At 43.9% G+C, this 17,927-nt stretch overlaps 1 protein-coding gene across 1 annotated transcript; it reads left to right on the top strand.

The window, feature by feature from the left end:
- Window positions 1-33: 33 nt before the first annotated feature.
- Window positions 34-17,782, top strand: LOC132209315 (src substrate cortactin-like; the record flags this gene model as incomplete). The annotated part of the gene is made up of 6 exons (XM_059644450.1): window positions 34-2,507; window positions 10,850-10,919; window positions 11,378-11,526; window positions 16,062-16,178; window positions 17,356-17,491; window positions 17,684-17,782. Coding segments are annotated over exons 1-6 (580 nt in total), but the record flags the coding sequence as incomplete, so codon positions are not given.
- Window positions 17,783-17,927: the final 145 nt, after the last annotated feature.

Below are 17,927 nucleotides of genomic sequence, written 5' to 3'. Positions count from 1 at the left end.
ACTGGGTATTGAAAGCAGCTTTCTCCCCCAGATTAATTCCACACAGCCCTAGAAACAGTACAGCCCACTTGGGAAGCTGCAGAAACGGTGACAGATCTCTGGTGTGTTTTTCCCCTTCTCGGTCTGTCTGATATAGACCAGCCACATGGTTCACAGGAGCTATTGACTTTCCTTCTTCACTTCACTTGATTTTCTCCAACAGCTCCTCATTAACTTCAATCCTGCAGCAAATTCCTCCCATCCTTCCTCAACTGATACCATCAATGTGCTGTTTTATAATAGCTGAATGCTTGTACAACAGTTAAAATTAGATCAACGCTTAGGCTACTGACCCAGAGAGAAATCTGACTTCCATCTACTTCTGTCATGTATCCATAAGGCACACTGAAATGTGACAATTTGAAATCTTCATTTAGCGAAAAGTAAATGCTTATTTAACACCGCACGCTGAAATACCCTCCATTGACTCGATACCATGAGTTAAATCCTCAATTCAGATGTTATGTAGAACGAACATTGAGTAGAATCTTCCTCCATAATCTGATTTCTAAACTATGAGCAGGACTGTAGCAGGTAGCCAAGCTGCCAATTAATAGATTTTCTGATTGGCTAATAGAAATGGCTTAATACAATTTAAGCTACAACAATGGCATCTACTTGACAACATGGAAAATTGCCTAGATACATCCCCCTACACAAAAAACAAGAGAAATCCAACCTGGCCAATTCCCACCCCATCAGTCTCTTCTCGACCATCAGTAAAGTGATGGAAGGTGTCACTAACCGAGCTATCGAGCAGCACCTGCTCAGTGACGCCCAGTTTGGGTTCCGCCAGGGCCACTCAGCTCCTGACCTCATTACAGCCTTGGTTCAAACGTGGACAAAACAGCCGAATTCCAGAGGTGAGGTGAGAGTGACAGCCCTTGACATTGAGTCTACATTTGATCAAGTATGACATTAAGGAACCCCTGGCAAAACTGGAGTCGATGGGTATCAAGGGACAAACTCTCTGGTGGTTGGAGTCATTCCACACACCAAGGAAGATGGTTGTGCTTGTTGGAGGTCAATCATCTTGCCTCCAGGACACCTCTGCAGGAGTTCCTCAGGGTAGTCTCCTCAACCCAATGACCTTCAGCTACTTTATTAATGAGCTTCCCACCACCATAAGGTCAGAAGTAGAGATGTTCAACGATGATTACACAATGTTCAACACCATTCATGATTCCTCAGATACTGAAGGAGTCCCTGTTCAAATGCAGCAAGATCTGGACAATATCCAGGCTTGGGCTGTCAAGGAGCAAATGACATTCACTCCACACAAATGCCAGGCAATGACCATCTCTGTCAAGAAACAATCTAACCTGTTATTTCACCTTGGGAACTTACAGCCCAATGGCCTTAATATTGACTTCACCAGCTTCAAAATCCCTCCACCCCTCCCCCCTTCTACTCCATCTTATCCCATGCCACTCCCTCACCTGACCTGACTGTCCATCTTCCTACTCACCTACCTTCCACCCTTCCCACTGATCAATCACTATAACCCCTACCTGCATCTACCTATTATCATCACAACTAGCTTCCCCCACTCCCAGCCCCACCACCCACTCCTATTTATTTCTGAGCTCCCCTCCCTAGTCCTGATGAAGGGTTTCAGCCCAAAACATTGACTTTCCTGCTCCTCAGATGCCGTCTGACCGGCTTTGTTTATCCAGCTCCACATTTGTTGACTCTGGCTTCCAGCATCTGTGGCCCTCACTGTTTCTGTGAGAGATGTGCCTGAAGAACAAGAGGCTTATTGGGGCGACAGACACAAAGTGGGTTTGAGATGGCACTGAATGATGAGAGAGGCCGAAAAGGACTGGGTGCCCTGATCCTGATGTCTTATTTTGCCGAACTCAGCTTTACTTGGGGGAGATGAGATGAACAAAAGAAATTTCTCTGCCTGGGGATGGATGTAACCTGGGCAATCCCATTTAATTTCTGACTCCAAGTGGGATATAACTAATTTTCCAGATAAATGCTTCCAAAGGTCTGTGCTGCAAACTGGTGCATTTATTTGTTATTGTCCCGTCTAACCTGTCGACTTTATTTCTGCTTGTATTTTTATCTTGATCAAACCAATCAGCACCTCTTCGCCTGATTGACTGGCCTTAGCATGTCTGTAGTAATCAGGTCATTCATTCCAGCATCTCATTTACTTTCCTCTGACAATCTCTGTCCAATTTCAAAAGGCACAAAAGCACAATGCTCGATCAATAGCGCACATCAATATAAATCTCCAGTTTCTGGCTGATTCTATTGAGCCTGATTCTATTGTGCCTAATCCAATCTTGGCTGTAAATTTTGCATTCGGTTTGGCTGTCTTCATTGAATGATGCATGATCGCTTTCTTTGTGCCTGAATGCCTCTTGGGCGGCTGCAACTAATTCTCTCTTCTCTTTATTTCAGATTATTCAAAGGGATTTGGTGGCAAATATGGTGTTCAAAAAGACCGAATGGATAAGGTTAGTGACCATAATGAGCTGTTTTCTCTGTAAATGTAGCCACTTTTATCATTCAATCACAGCAAAAACATCTGAACAAGAAGACAACACTGATTCATTCAGCATAAAGCATTGTTATAACTCCCACAGCATGGTGCTAAATTTAAAGTCAAGTGATTTCCTTGGAGAGGGAAAATTCTGTAATCTCCCTGTTGTTTAAGAGTCCAAATGGGTTAATAAATTTCTTAGGCATCGTGCATAATAATGACGTCCATGAACTGAGGGAGAGTGTAGCTTAGGATCTCAAAGGAGTTAAGTCTGACCATCTGGGTCTTGCTTAGTCTCTGCCACGATGTCTACCACATCAGTGTAACTTGTACCTAGTTGCTGTCTTGTAATAAATTCCGAATTGTTTAGATTAGATTCCCTACAGTGTGGAAACAGGCCCTTTGGCCCAACAAGTCCACACCGCCCCTTGGAGCATCCCACCCAGATCCATCCCCCTATAACCCACACACCCCTGAACACTATGGGCAATTTAGCATGGCCGATCCACCTAGCCTGCACATCTTTGGATTGTGGGAGGAAACCGGAGCACCCGGAGGAAACCCATGCAGACACGGGGAGAATGTGCAAACTCCACACAGACAGTTACCCGAGGCCAGAATCGAACCCGGGCCCCTGGCGCTGTGAGGCTGCAGTGCTAACCACTGAGCCACTGTGCCGCCACAAAGACCAGAGTTTCATCTTGTTGGACTACCAAGTGGCTATCTTCAGTCACACTTGACCTTGTAGATCCCAACCACGGAAGAGAATGATGACAGCAAATATTACCAAGACTTGATACGACATGAGCGGTGGTAATGATTCCATTCTTTTGGTCTTTCCATTCAGCCCATTTTTTCATGTGCTATCTCTATGGTCAGCTTAGCCTGTGTCATTTTGCCACCTTCCCCCTATAACCCTGCACATTCTGCCTTCTCAAATAAGCATCTTGTTCCCTTTTCAAAGCCTCGATTGACTCTGCCTCCACCACACTATCAGGTATGTGATGCAGACCCTAACCATTTATTGTGTGAAGAAGAGTCATAGAGCTGTACAACATGGAAACAGACGCTTCAGTCCAACTGGTCCATGCTGACCAGATGTCCTAAATGAAATCTGGTCCCATTTGCCAGCGTTTGGCCCCTATCCCTCTAAACCTTCCTTCTTCATCTGTCCATCCAGATGCCTTTTAAATGATGCAGTTGTACCAGCCTCCACCACTTCCTCTGGCAGCTCATTCCATACGTGCACCACCCTCTGCGTGAAAATGTTGCCCCTTAGGTTCCTTTTAAATCTTTTCCCCCTCACCTTTTACCCATGCCCTCTAGTTTTGGACTCCCCCCATCCTGGGGAAAAGACCTTGTCTATTTACTGTATCCATGCCTGTCATGATTTTATAATCCTTAATAAGGTCACCCTTCGGCCTCTGACGCGCCAGGGAAAATAGCCCTAGTCTGTCCAGCCTCTACCTATTGCACTAACCCTCTAATCCTGGCCACATGCTTGTAAATCTTTTCTGAACACTTTCAAATTTCACAGCCCCCTTCCTACAGCAGGGAGACCAGAACTGAACACAGCATTCCAAAAGTGGCCTCGTCAATGTCCTGTACAGCCGCAACACAACCTTCCATCTCCTAACCCAATGCACTGACCAATAAAGGCAAGCGCACCGAGTGCCGCCTTCACTCTCCTGTCTACCTGCGACTCCACTTTCAGGGAACTATGAACCTGCATTCCAAGGTGTCTCTGTTCAGTAACACTCCCCAGGACCTTACCATGAAGTGTGTAAAACCTGCCCTGATATGCCTTTCTAAGATGCAGCACCTCACATTTATCTAAGTTAAACTTTCTCTCATCACCGCTCATTTTGCAGATAATTTTAAATCTGTGCCTCTGCTTCTTGACCCTTCCACCAATAGGGGTGGTTCATTCTGCCCCGACCCTTCTGATTTGTGAATACCTCCATCAACTTCATGGCCTTCTCTGAGGAGAACAGTCCCAGCTACTGTATTCTATTGATGTAACTGAAGTTCCTCATCCCTGTACTATCTCCAACATCTTCCTATCCTGCTTCTTAAGCTGGTGTCCACTCCAGCTGAAGACCAGAGTGTTCTACAAGTACTCTGCCCTTATTAATAAACCACTGAATCCTGGTCTCCTTTATTACCTGGTCTCTCCAGCTGGCCTGTCATCTCGTATTTTAATGTTGTGGCTGCTTATGATAACTTTGTAGCTGAACATGTGAACGAATATGACTTTGGGTAAAAATAAAGTTTTAATCCAGGATTCTTCAACATGCAAGTGAAGGTGTCTGGAATTGACCTTCTGACTCATAGAATCCTTGGAAGAGGCTAAAACAGAAATTGCTGGAAAATCCCAGTTCTGAAGAAGTGTCAGTGAACCCAAAATATTAATTCTGCTTTCTCTCCCATAGATGCTGCTGAGTTTTCCAGCAATTTCTGTTTTTGTTTCTGATTTTCAGCATCCACAGTTTGAGTCTTGGAATCATACAGCATGAAAACTGACCCTTTGGTCCAACCAGTCCACGCTGAGCATAATCCAAAATTGAACGAGTCCCACGTGCCTGCTCCATATCCCCCCAAACCTTTCCTATTCATAAACCTATCCAAGTGTCTCGTAAACATCACATTGTGCCCACATCCACTATTCCACATGCGAACTTCCCTCTGTGTAAAAAGTTTACCCCTTATGTCTTTTCTAAATCTCTCTCCTCTCACCTTTTTAGAAATGTGCCCTCTAGTCTTGATGTTTTCCATCTTTAGAGAAAAGACAATTACCAGTAAGAGTATCTGTACCCCTCGTAGACTGCTGTACGGTTGCCTCTGAACCTCCTATGTTCTGGTGAAAAAAGTCCCAGCCTTCCTTTATAACCCAAAACTTCCAAACCTCTCAACATGCTGGTAAATCTGTGTTTATTACATTAGAAGAGGTTGTTTGCTTCTTCAAGTCCATGCTGGTTTAGATTAAAGCTATCAATCTAATCCTATTTCCCCATGTCCCTTTACAATTATTTGTTTTCTCGAGTCTTTGATAGAATCTTTCAGTGTTGTGACTGTCTGGCTTCTAATCATGAATTCCACATACTTTTAATGTTGCTGAGTTTATGCCCCAGCAATTCAATCACCATCATTGAGTATAATCTTGCTTTAATAACTAATTCCAGTTCATTACAGTACAGTTTTTTTAATCTCCTCTAATTTCTGGGATTGTCTGAGAGAGTCTATTGTTAAATGGCTGTAATTGGACATCACCAATCTGGCCCAATGCCAGCTGTCTCCAAGCAAAGTCCTGTTGATTATTGAAAGTGAAATTGCTCTGTGACGTATTTACATTCTGGTTTAATATTTATCCAAAAAAACTGCATCTGTCTCCTGTTTTCCCCACTTCCTTTTCCTCTCTGTCTGATCATCAAATATTGAAAACCTCTGCACCTTTTTACTGGTTTCTTCCTTTAAGATACCTTTTGAAATTTAGCCATTTACCCTGGTATCTCAAAGACATTGACGAGAGAGGAGGCCGTATGGACCCACTGAGTGTGTGTACTGGCTGTTCTGCAGTAATTAGGCTCACTGCCAGTAGAAGCCTGCTGTCCCTGTAACCCTGTAAGTTAATTTCCTTTGCATGCCCCTCCCCTTTCCTTCTGAACTCATTGTCTCTGGCTTCTTGAGAACAGTGGAAGGAAGTTCCTGGTCACTGCCACTTGCCATGCTCTTTTTTTAAAAAAAAGCAAAGTTCCTTATCCACATTCCCCCTTCATTCCCTGTTCAAACCTTAAATGTGCATTCCTGCCCCCGGAAATCCTCGGGCCATCAGCTAATGGGAACAGTTTTCCAACATCTACCTTTACCCAAACCTGTCCTGATCTTGCCCACCTCCATCAAATCTCCCCTCCATTCTCTGATACAAAAAAAAATCCAGCCTCTGTAACCTAAACATCTATCTGAATTCCACCCCGGATCCACCAATCTCAGGAAGCATTCTTTTCTATCTTCTCATATTGTGTTGTATTTTGTATGTAAAATGCCAGAGGTGCTTTATTATATTGAAGGTGCTACATCAATATTAATTCAATATTCTCTGGATGTACATCACATAATCACTACTGGCTAACAAAACTGGGGCGTTAACAGTTACTCATTCTCAGTTATCAACTGTAAATTTAATGTTGATGTTGCAGTCCAGTTTAGTTTGCTTCCTCTCCCAGATTTAATTTGATTCCTTTTGATTTTCCCTCTGCCCCATCACTGTTGAAACTTTGAGACTGCAACCAGAGTTTAAGAAAATGGTGATTGGACATACTTGGGCATTCTTCTGTGTTGAACAGAAGAAACTGCTTCCGAGTGCCTGTTTATGGCATTGGGCACAACTCAACCAACATGGAAACACTGCCTTCGAACAGAGGCTTTCTTGTCTTGTTCTCTATGGTCTGCTCCACTTTTGCCAGGAAAATAGAATCATACAGTACAGAAGAGACCTTTCAGCCCATCAGGTCTGCACCACTAAAAACTGCTCAATCTAAACCAGTCTCGCTTTCCTGCACTTGCCCCATAGCCTTGAATGTTATAACATTTAAAGTGTTCAAAAAAAGTACTTAATGAAGGTTGTGAAGTTTCCCTCCTCAATTACCCTCTTAGGAACTGCATTCCAGACCCAAACCACCCTCTGGGTGAAAATGTTTTTCCACAAAGCCTTTCACTTTAAAATGAGGCCCCCTTGTTTATTGGCCCTTTGATTAAGGGAAACAGCTGCTTCCTATTTCCCCCTGTCCATGCCCCTCATAATCTTATACATTTCAATCATATCCCTCCTCAACCTTCCCTACTCCAAAGAAAACAACCTGACCTTATCCAGCGCCTCCCTCATTAATGAAACTCTCCAGCCCAAGCAACATCCTGGTGAATTCCCTTCTGCACCCCCTCCAGTGCAATCACATCCTTCCTATAGTGTGGTGACCAGAACTGCACACAGCACTCCCCCTGTTGCCTGACCAAAGTCCTATACAGCTCCAACATAACCACCTTGTTCTTACGAGACCATAAGACATAGGGGCAGAAATTAGGCCATTCGGCCCATCGAGTCTGTTCCGCCATTCAATCATGGCAGATAAGTTCCTCAAACCCATTCTCCTGCTTTCTCCCCATAACCCTTGATAATCAAGAACCTCTCTCTCTCTCTTTTCTCTCTCTCTTTTCTCTCTCTCTTTTCTCTCTCTCTTTTCTCTCTCTCTTTTTTCTCTCTCTTTTCTCTCTCTCTTTTCTCTCTCTCTTTTCTCTCTCTCTTTTCTCTCTCTCTTTTCTCTCCCTCTTTTCTCTCCCTCTTTTCTCTCTCTCTTTTCTCTCTCTCTTTTCTCTCTCTCTTTTCTCTCTCTCTTTTCTCTCTCTCTTTTCTCTCTCTCTTTTCTCTCTCTCTTTTCTCTCCCTCTCCCTCTCCCTCTCCCTCTCCCTCTCCCTCTCCCTCTCCCTCTCCCTCTCCCTCTCCCTCTCCCTCTCCCTCTCCCTCTCCCTCTCCCTCTCCCTCTCCCTCTCCCTCTCCCTCTCCCTCTCCCTCCTCTCTCTCTCTCTCTCTCTCTCCCTCTCCAGTAAATAGACTCAATGACATGGCCTCCACAGCCTTCTGGGGCAATGAGTTCCATAGATTCACCACTCTTTGGCTGAAGAAGTTTCTCCTTTTCTCTGTGCTCCCCTTTACTCTAAGGCTGTGCCCTCCGGTGCTAGTCTGTCCTGTCAATGGAAACATGTCCCCAAACATCTGAGACAACAAGGTGCAGAGCTGGATGAACACAGCAGGCCAAGCAGCATCAGAGGAGCAGGAAAGCTGATGTTTTGGGTCTAGACCCATCTTCAGAAATGGGGGAGGGAAAGGGGATTCCCGCTTGGTTTCCCCGATGTAGAGGCTTGGGGACCACTTTATGGAACACCTCCGCTCGGTTCACAACAAACAACTGCACCTCCCAGTCGCAAACCATTTCAACTCCCCCTCTCACTCCTTGGACGACATGTCCATCATGGGCCTCCTGCAGTGTCACCATGATGCCACCTGAAGGTTGCAGGAACAGCAACTCATATTTCACTTGGGAACCCTGCAGCCCAATGGTATCAATGTGGACTTCACCAGCTTCAAAATCTCCCCTTCCCCACTGCATCCCCAAACCAACCCAGCTCGTCCCCACCTCCCTCCCACCTTCCCCACCTCCCATCTCAAGCCCCACCCCTATCTCTTACCTACTAGCCTCATCCCGCTTCCTTGACCTGTCCGTCCTCCTTGGACTGACCTATCTCCGCCCTAACTCCCCACCTACACTCACCTTTACTCGCTCCAACCCCGCCTCTTTGACCCTGTGTGTCTCCTCTCCACCTATCTTCTCCTTTTATCCTTCTTGTATCCGCCTCCCCCCTCTCTCCCTATTTATTTCAGAATCCCCTTCCCCTCCTCCATTTCTGAAGAAGGATCTGAAATGTCAGCTTTCCTGTTCCTCTGATGCTGCTTGGCCTGCTGTGTTCATCCAGCTCTACACCTTGTTATCTCAGATTCTCCAGCATCTGCAGTTCCTACTATCTCTCCCCAAACATCTATTTTGTCCATGTTGTTCAGCATTATGTAAGTTTCAATTAGATCCGCCCTCAATCTTCTAAATTCCATCGAGTATAGACCCAGAGTCCTCAAATGTTCCTCATATGTTAAGCCTTTCACTCTTGGGATCATTCTCATGAACCTCCTCTGAACCCACTCCAGGGCTAGTACATCTTTCCTGGGGTATGGGGTCCAACATTCCTCACAATACTCTACATGTGGTCTAACAAGAACTTTATAAAGTCTCAGAAGTAGATCCCTGCTTTTATATTCTAGGCCTCTCGAAATAAATGCCAACATTGTATTTGCTTTCCTAACTACCAACCCAGCCTGCAAGTTGACCTTAAGAGAATCCCCTAAGTCCCTTTGCGCTTCAGATTTCTGAATTTTCTCCCCATTTAGGAAATGGCCTATGCCTCTATTCTTCCTACGAGAGTGCATGACTTTGCACTTTCCCACGCTGTACTCCATCTGCCAATTTCTTGCTCACTCTCCTAACCTATCCAAATCCTTCTGCAGCCTCCCTCTTCTTCAACACTGCCTGACCCTCCACCTAACTTTGTATCATCTGCAAACTTACCCAGAATGCCCTCAGTTCCTTCATCTAGATCATTAATGTACAAAGTGAAAAGTTGTGATCCCAGCACTGACCCCTGTGGAACACCACTTGTCACCAGCTGCCATCTCGAGAAGGACCCATTTATCCCCACTCTCTGCTTTCTGCCAGACAGCCAATCTTCTATCCATGCCAGCACCTTGCCTCTAACACCATGGGCCCTTATCTTACTCTACAGCCTCCCGTGTGGCACCTTGCCAAAGGCCTTCTGAAAATCCAAGTAGATAATGTTCATTGGCTGTCCTTGGTCTAACCTGCTCCTCATCTCCTGGAAGAATTCTAATAGATTTGCCTTGACTGAACACGATAAATGAGCTGTATGCCAATTTAACTACTCTATTGACCTGCCTGCTATCTTCAGGGATCGGTGGACATACACCCCAGGATCCTGCAGAGCTTGCTCATTTCCTGAATTCATTGTGTTCTTGTCTTGTTCCTTCTTGCAAAGTGCATCACCTCAGATTTATCAGGGTGAAATTCTATCTGCTACTGATCTGCCCATTTGATCAACCTGTCAATGTCCTTCTGTAAGTGAATACCCTCCTTCTTCACTGTCAACCATCTGGTCACTCTTGTGGCTTTTACCTACTTTATCAGTCTCCCATCTAGGACCTTGCCAAAAGCTTTGCTGAAATCCCTCTAAACTGCATCAACAATGTTATCCTCATCTCTACACCTGATCGTCACCTCCAAAGAATTCAATCAAATTTGCAGGATATGACCTCCCTCTGACAGAGTCATGCAGACTATCCCTGACCAAACTTTGCCTTTCCAAGTGAAGATTAATTTACTCCTTCAGAAATGTCTCCAATAGTTTCCCCGACACTGATATGAGACTCACTGGTACGTCATGCGGTTAATGTTATCCTTCGTAAAACGGTTTTAGTTGATGCTGTGGATTCTGCTAGTATTTGTAGAAAATGTGTATTCTTTTTGAACCTCTTCTAATTGAAGGCTTCTGACCAATAGTCTCAAAGAGTTTCTGTTGATAAAGCTTTAAATAGTTGACACACAACTTGAGAGAAAATGCCCTTGGAAAGGGAGCAGCTATGAACGAGAGCATGAGCAAAGTTGGATAAAGCTGTCCTAATGTTGAGCTTCCTGATTGCAGAGTGCTGCCTCCTTTGATGATGTCGAGCAGCTGGCTCCAGCGTATCAGAAAACGAAGCCGGTCGAAGCTGGTACGTACGAATGTCACACAGAGACTGTCATCCTGAGTGGTCACTTTGTTCACCCTGGTGCTGATGCCATGGTTGGATCCATGTGAACTGATCTCCTGACCACCTCCACTCCTCACCCAATTAGCTTCACTGATTGTGGAGACATTTCATTCCGTAGTTTGTTTTTTTTAATATCTATATAAATCTTTGGAAATTGCTGCTCAGTTGGATGGGCTCATCAACATGTTTTTTTGGAAATCTGTGAGAATATCAATGACAACATCATGATTTGCTTCATTTTCAAGTAGTTTTGAAGAAGAGTTATGCCAGATTTGAAACGTTAACTCTGTTTCTCCCTGCACAGAGGCTACAAGACCCTGCTGAGTTTCTCCAGCAGTCTCTGTGTTCTCATTCTTGGATTTACAGCATCTGCAGTATTTTACTTTGCTGTAATTTAGTCCATTCTGTTTGCTTTGCAGCCAGTGCAAGTACGAGCAGCATCCGTTCCAAGTTTGAGAACATTGCCAAAGCGAAGGAGGAGGAGGATAGAAAGAAGGCAGAGGAAGAGAGAGCTCGCCGTCGGGCCAGCGAGAAACTAGAACAGGAGGAAGCCAAGAGGAAACTAGAGGTTGGTGATAAACCTTTAAACTTTTGTGAATCTTAATACTGATGCAGGACTAGCACATGGTCACTCAGTCTGGTGTTTGAGCAAGCACTAGAGATGGAGCAAACCAAAGGCTGTTCAAATGAACTTCCTAATTTGGCTCCAATTGCGATGACAAAAAAAACTTGGCCTGCTGTGTTCATCCAGCTCTACACCTTGTTATCTCAGATTCTCCACTATCGGCATTTAGAACGTAGAACATGGAACAATACAGCGCAGAACAGGCCCTTCGGCCCTCGATGTTGCGCTAGCCTGTGATCTAATCTAAGCCCCTCCCCCTACACTATCCCATCATTATCCATATGCTTATCCAAGGACTGTTTAAATGCCCCTAATGTGGCTGAGTTAACTACATTGGCAGGCAGGGCGTTCCACGCCCTTACCACTCTCTGAGCAAAGAACCTGCCTCTGACATCTGTCTTAAATCTATCACCCCTCAATTTGTAGCTATGCCCCCTTGTACAAGCTGACATCATCATCCTCAGAAAAAGACTCTCACTGTCCACCCTATCTAATCCTCTGATCATCTTGTATGTCTCTATTAAATCCCCTCTTAGCCTCCTTCTCTCCACTAAGAACAGACCCAAGTCCCTCAGCCTTTCTTCATAGGGCCTGCGCTCCAGACCAGGCAACATCCTGGTAAATCTCCTCTGCACCTTTTCCAATGCTTCTACATCCTTCCTGTAAAGGGGCGACCAGAACTGTACGCAATATTCCAAATGAGGCCACACTAGTGTTTTGTACAGTTGCAGCATGGAATCATGGCTCCGGAACTCAATCCCTCTACCAATAAAGTCTAACACACCGTAAGCCTTCTTAACAGCACCATCAACCTGGGTGGCAACTTTCAGGGATCTATGTACATGGACACCAAGATCCCTCTGCATATCCACACTATAAAGAATCTTACCATTGACCCAGTATTCTGTCTTTCTATTATTCTTCCCAAAGTGAATCACCTCACGTTTATCCGCATTGAACTCCATTTGCCACCTTTCAGCTCAATTCTGCAGTTTATCCAAGTCTCCCTGCAACCTGCAACATTCTTCCATGCTGTCCACCATTCCACCGACTTGTGTCATCTGCAAACTGACTAACCCATCCACCTATACCTACGTCCAAGTTTTTTATAAAAGTGACGAACAGCAGTGGTCCCAAAACAGGTCTTTGAGGCACGTAACTCGTAACGGGACTCCAGGCTGAATATTTTCCATGAACCACCGCTTATTGCCGCCTTACAGAAAGCCAGTTTCTAATCCAAACTGCTAAATCTCCCTCAATCCCATGCCTCCGCATTTTCTCCAGTGGCCTACCATGTGGAACCTTATCAAAGGCTTTACTGAAGTCCATGTACACCACATCAACTGCCCGACCCTCATCCACATGCTTGGTCACCTTCTCAAAAAACTCAGTGAGATTTGTGAGACACGACCTGCCCTTGATGAATCCATGCTGACTATCTCCAATCAAATTGTTGCTTGTTAGATGATCAAAAATCCTATCTCTTATAATCTTTTACAAAACTTTTCCTACAACAGATGTAAGGCTCACTAGTCTAGTTCCTACTATCTCTGTTCAATTGTCAGGCCAGTTTCTGCTGGCTGTAAACTTGCAGTGAACCAAGCAACTTTTATCTTCCCAGATGCATCGTTCTTCATTTGACAGTCATTACCTTCCTGATTGGGGGTGAAACGGGGGGTGAAATCTCGAAATACAGTCTTGGAGTTTGAGGAGTGGCCCCTGATGGAAGTATCACAGGGTCATGTCACTAGTTTTTCGTGTTTCTCACTCTGGGTATAAGTTTTGGTTGTAACTGTCCGTCCATCTGTTTATGAACCAACATTGCAATCTGTGGCTTCCAGCCAATACTTAAAGCTAAGGCTTGCATTTATACAGCACTTTTCACAAGTTCAGGATGTTCCAAATTGTTATGTAATAAACAAAATATTTTTGAGGTATAGTCATGGCTGCAATGTAAAAGCATTGTAGCCAATTTGTAATCAACTTCTCACAAACTGCAATTTGACAGTGACTAACTCACGTGTTATGGTGACATACAAATAGGAGTTTTGGAATAGGACACAGAATAACTATTGGCCAAGCTGACCAGTCCTGGTTTGAGTGCAATCCAAATTTATGCCAGGAATCCAGTTAGTAATTTCGAGGAATGCAGTGTGTGGTTCTGATGTTTCTTTGGTTTACTTGTTCTGTGACAAGATGTGAACACTCTAAAAGAAAGGTTTGAAATTTAATAGCACTTTCAGACATCCCAAAGCACTTAACAGCCGGCAGATACTTTGGAAGTGTTTTCACTGTTGTATTGCAGGAAGTGTAGCAGCCAATTTGTATACAAACAGAAATGTGATAATTAAACAAATAGCTGCGGATGCTGGAAATCTGAAACAAGTACAGAAATTGCTGCAGAAACTCAAAAGGGAGAAACCAAATTAACATTTCAACTCCAGCGACTCTTCATCAGAACTGACTGCCAGTTTTGACAGAGGATCATAACTGGATTGTAAACGTTAATTCTCTGTCTCTGATTCCACAGTATCTGCCAGATCTGCAATGTGATAATGACCTGGGCAATCAACGTTTAGCTGATGTTACATCTCTGTGTTTGATCTCTCCCACTGTCTGATGAGCTGTTCCAGTGAAGTAATGAGGAAGGGGGACAGATAGTTGATGTTGGGCAGATGTAAGGTTGCAGTATTTTAATGAGTTAATATACTGCTGCAATTTGTTGCCTTTTGGCTTTACCAGAAATTTGTAAGAATTTCTCGGTGAGACTTCAGTCACTGGGGTCTGCTGGTTGATTTGTTCATGGCGCGGGTCACGTGTCACCTTGGGATGACTGATTTGCCAGGGCCTACTGAGGAACGGTGATGTGGTCCCATGGTTTTGGTGAGCAATGAGGTACCCATCAACGCATTATTCCCTAGATGTGTAAAAATGTTAAAATGTAGTTACAGTTAAGGATTGTAGGATTTTGAATTAAATTTGTTGGGAGATAGAGGTTTTTCCCACTACTAGGAGAGTGTAGGTCAAGGGGCTACGGCCTTAAAAATAGAGCCAGGCTAATTAGGAAGACAAGAAATCTTTCCTACCCTGAGGGTGTTGAATGTATGGGATTTTCTGGAACGAAATAGCCAGAGACTTTTCCCCAGGGCAGGATTGACTGCCACGAGGGGTCATAGTTTTAAGGTGTTAGGAGGAAGGTATAGAGGAAACATCAGAGGGAGGTTCTTCACCCAGAGAGTTGTGAGCGCATGGAATAGTTTACCAGTGGTAGTCGTGGAAGCAGAGTCATTAGTGACATTTAAGCGACTGCTGGACATGCACATGGACAGCAGTGAATTGAGGGGAATGTAGGTTAGGTTATTTTATTTTTGGATTAGGATTATTCCACGGCACAACATCGTGGGCTGAAGGGCCTGAACTGTGCTGTACTTTTCTATGTTCTATGAAATGTTGAATCAATTAATAATTTAGGTTGAGATTGACAGCAGCATAGGCCAAATGGCTCTCAATATCTTTCTGACTCTCCTATCACTGTTATTCTCCATGATGAATTATAGTTGAAGAACGTAAAGAGACAATGCTGGATAGAGCTGAGACACAAATCAGCCAAGATCTCTCCCAATGACAGAAGAGAGTTAACTTTCTGAATGACCAACTGCCGTTTCTGTTTTCTGATTGACTGATTGTTCATGAGATGTTACCCTGTGTGAATTAACGCCAAAGTATTTGGAACTTGAAAGGTGCCACACAAATGTTCATGCTTTAGCAACAACATGCTAGGGTGATTAACATTCCTATTTCTAAACTAAATATATTGTTCAATTCACATTTAGCAACAAATTCTAAGGCATTTATTTAAGTGGAAAGACTATGGTCGCTTATTTAGGGCTAGAGACAGTGAGTGAGAAGCTAATGTTTGTGAGGTAAAACAATTCAAAGTTTCATGATAAGATGATGCAATGACTAAAAATGAGAAGAGTGTTTTGAAATGAATGATGGATCTAATTCTCTTGTTAGATTCCGTGGTCTCTATATCATGCTAATAAAGAACCAACTTAATTAGAAAGCACTTTGAGAAGCCCAGATGCCATGGAAGTTACTATAAAGATGCAGTTTGCTCTCACTTGTCACCAGGTACTCCACATATTGTTGGAGCTGGAACTTGGAAACTGCCATTCTGAGATTTTAGTATCGAAATTTTTGATGGTTGGTCTTGGAACAAAGGTTTTGCAATGCATTTTGATGCTTTTAACTTGAATCTGTAATGAACGAAAAGGGGACTCTTTTGAAGGGAAACATTCATTAGAAACCTTTGTTTCAAAAGAAATGACCAGTTTGGAGGGACAACAATGAGAATTATTGTACTGATTCCCTGAATTTTTGATTCCTTTCATTACTGCTGGTAAGTTAACTCTGAATATGTTTTGTCTGACCAATAAGTGTATTAACATGAAATATTTTCTGTCTTTGGAAAGCAGGAGCAAGAATTCACAAAGAATCGACCCCCTGCATCCCGGGAGCCCCCTGCATCCCAGGAACCTGTTTCTCCTCCATCCCCTGTTAGGGAGCAGCGATCGCCTAGTCCAGTTTATGAGGTGAGTAATGATTTTAATACTCAATCTCTATCTCTCTTTATTAGTTTGTATGGAAATTCATTTCTGGGATGTTGCTCATTCGTTAAACAAATTAGATATCCTGCAGCCCAATGGTATCAATGTGGACTTCACAAGCTTCAAAATCTCCCTTCCCCCGACCGCTTCCCAAAGCCAGCCTAACTTGTACCCGTCTCCCTAACCTGTCCTCCCACTACCCCCTCCTCCCACCTCAAGCCCCACCCCCATCTCCTACTTACTAGCTTCATCCTGCCTCCTTGACCTATCCATCCTCCCTGCACTGACCTCCCTAACTCCCCACCGACACTCACCTTTACTGGCTCCATCCCCGCCTCCTTAACCTGTCTGAATCCTCTCCACCTATCTTCTCCTCTATCCATCTTCTATCAACCTCCCCTCTCTCCCTATTTATTTCAGAAACCCCTTCACTTCCCCCACTTCTGAAGAAGGGTCTAGACCCAAAACGTCAGCTTTCCTGCTCCTCTGATGCTGCTTGGCCTACTGTGTTCATCCAGCTCCACACCTTGTTGTCTCAGATAAAAGAAAGAAGATAGCTCCACCCAGGTATCCCTCAAGGTTTAACAAGCGAGAACACTCTCCAACTATTTGGAGGTCATGCTCCATTCACAGAATGAAGACCCATGCCGTTAGGGTTATGCATCCTAGATACCTCTATTCCTGGAAGGTTTGCTAATGTGACCACTGGCCTCTAACCGATTTCCTCTAGCAAAACAACCATTTTTTTAAACAATTGTTTTCCAATATTTTTGTAGCTAATAAACAAAAAATGCATAAAGGCAAAATACTGCAGATGCTTGGAATCTGAAATAAATGCAGAATACTGGAGAATCTCAGCAGGTCTGGCATCAGAGAGAGAAGCAAAAACAGTCGTGGAAAATAAGTTTCTTTAGGAGCAAGAGGGCAGATGGCGCTGAAACCCCAACACACAAGATAAAGAGTTTATTGACTCAAAGTGAAGAAAGGAAAAAAGAATGTAAAAGGGATGTGAATGATGACGGCTCTAGGACAGTCAGGAAAAGTTAGCAACTCATTGTCTGTGTGTATAATGGTATATAACCGTTCTGAGCACTCATTCAATAGGAAGGAATGAATGTGGAATGCAAGTTGAAGCAAGTTTCAATTATTCCCAATTTTTCAGGAGCCCCCTGTACAGGAAGAGGCTGTCTATGAAGCAGAACCTCCCTATAGTAGTGATGAGCCACACTACCAAGAGGCAACATATGAACAAGAAGCGGTTTATCAGATGCCAGATGAGAGTCAAGGTTACCAAAGAGGTAATAGCTAATGTGCAATTTTAACCATTGATCCTGAAGTAGAGAGTACCATCTTAAATTATTTATAGTTATTGGAAAGTTTTCTGCTTTTAAAGGGAAGAAAATTCTATTGTAAATGAGGGCCTTTTTAAAAGATATTTGAATATTTTTGTTTGAATCATTTACCATTCCACCTTGTTTTGTCTCTCCCAGAAGAGCCCACTTATGCAGAATACGGAAATGAGTATGGGATCACAGCTGTAGCATTGTATGACTACCAGGCTGGTAAGTGGACAGCTGCAGCTCTCTGCTGTACCTTAATATAATTCTAGCGAGTTTTGAGAAGATTTGTAGCTCAGGTTGAGGTTCTGGATGTGAGATTGCTCGCTGAGCTGGAAGGTTCATTTTCAGACGTTTCGTCACCATTCTAGGTAACGTCGTCAGTGAGCCTCCGACA

Source organism: Stegostoma tigrinum, unplaced genomic scaffold (assembly GCF_030684315.1).
Source record: "Stegostoma tigrinum isolate sSteTig4 unplaced genomic scaffold, sSteTig4.hap1 scaffold_846, whole genome shotgun sequence".
In the NCBI taxonomy this organism is placed as follows: domain Eukaryota; kingdom Metazoa; phylum Chordata; class Chondrichthyes; order Orectolobiformes; family Stegostomatidae; genus Stegostoma; species Stegostoma tigrinum.
The sequence above is the reverse complement of the archived record's forward strand: the minus strand, read 5'-3'. Positions and strand labels throughout refer to the sequence as shown.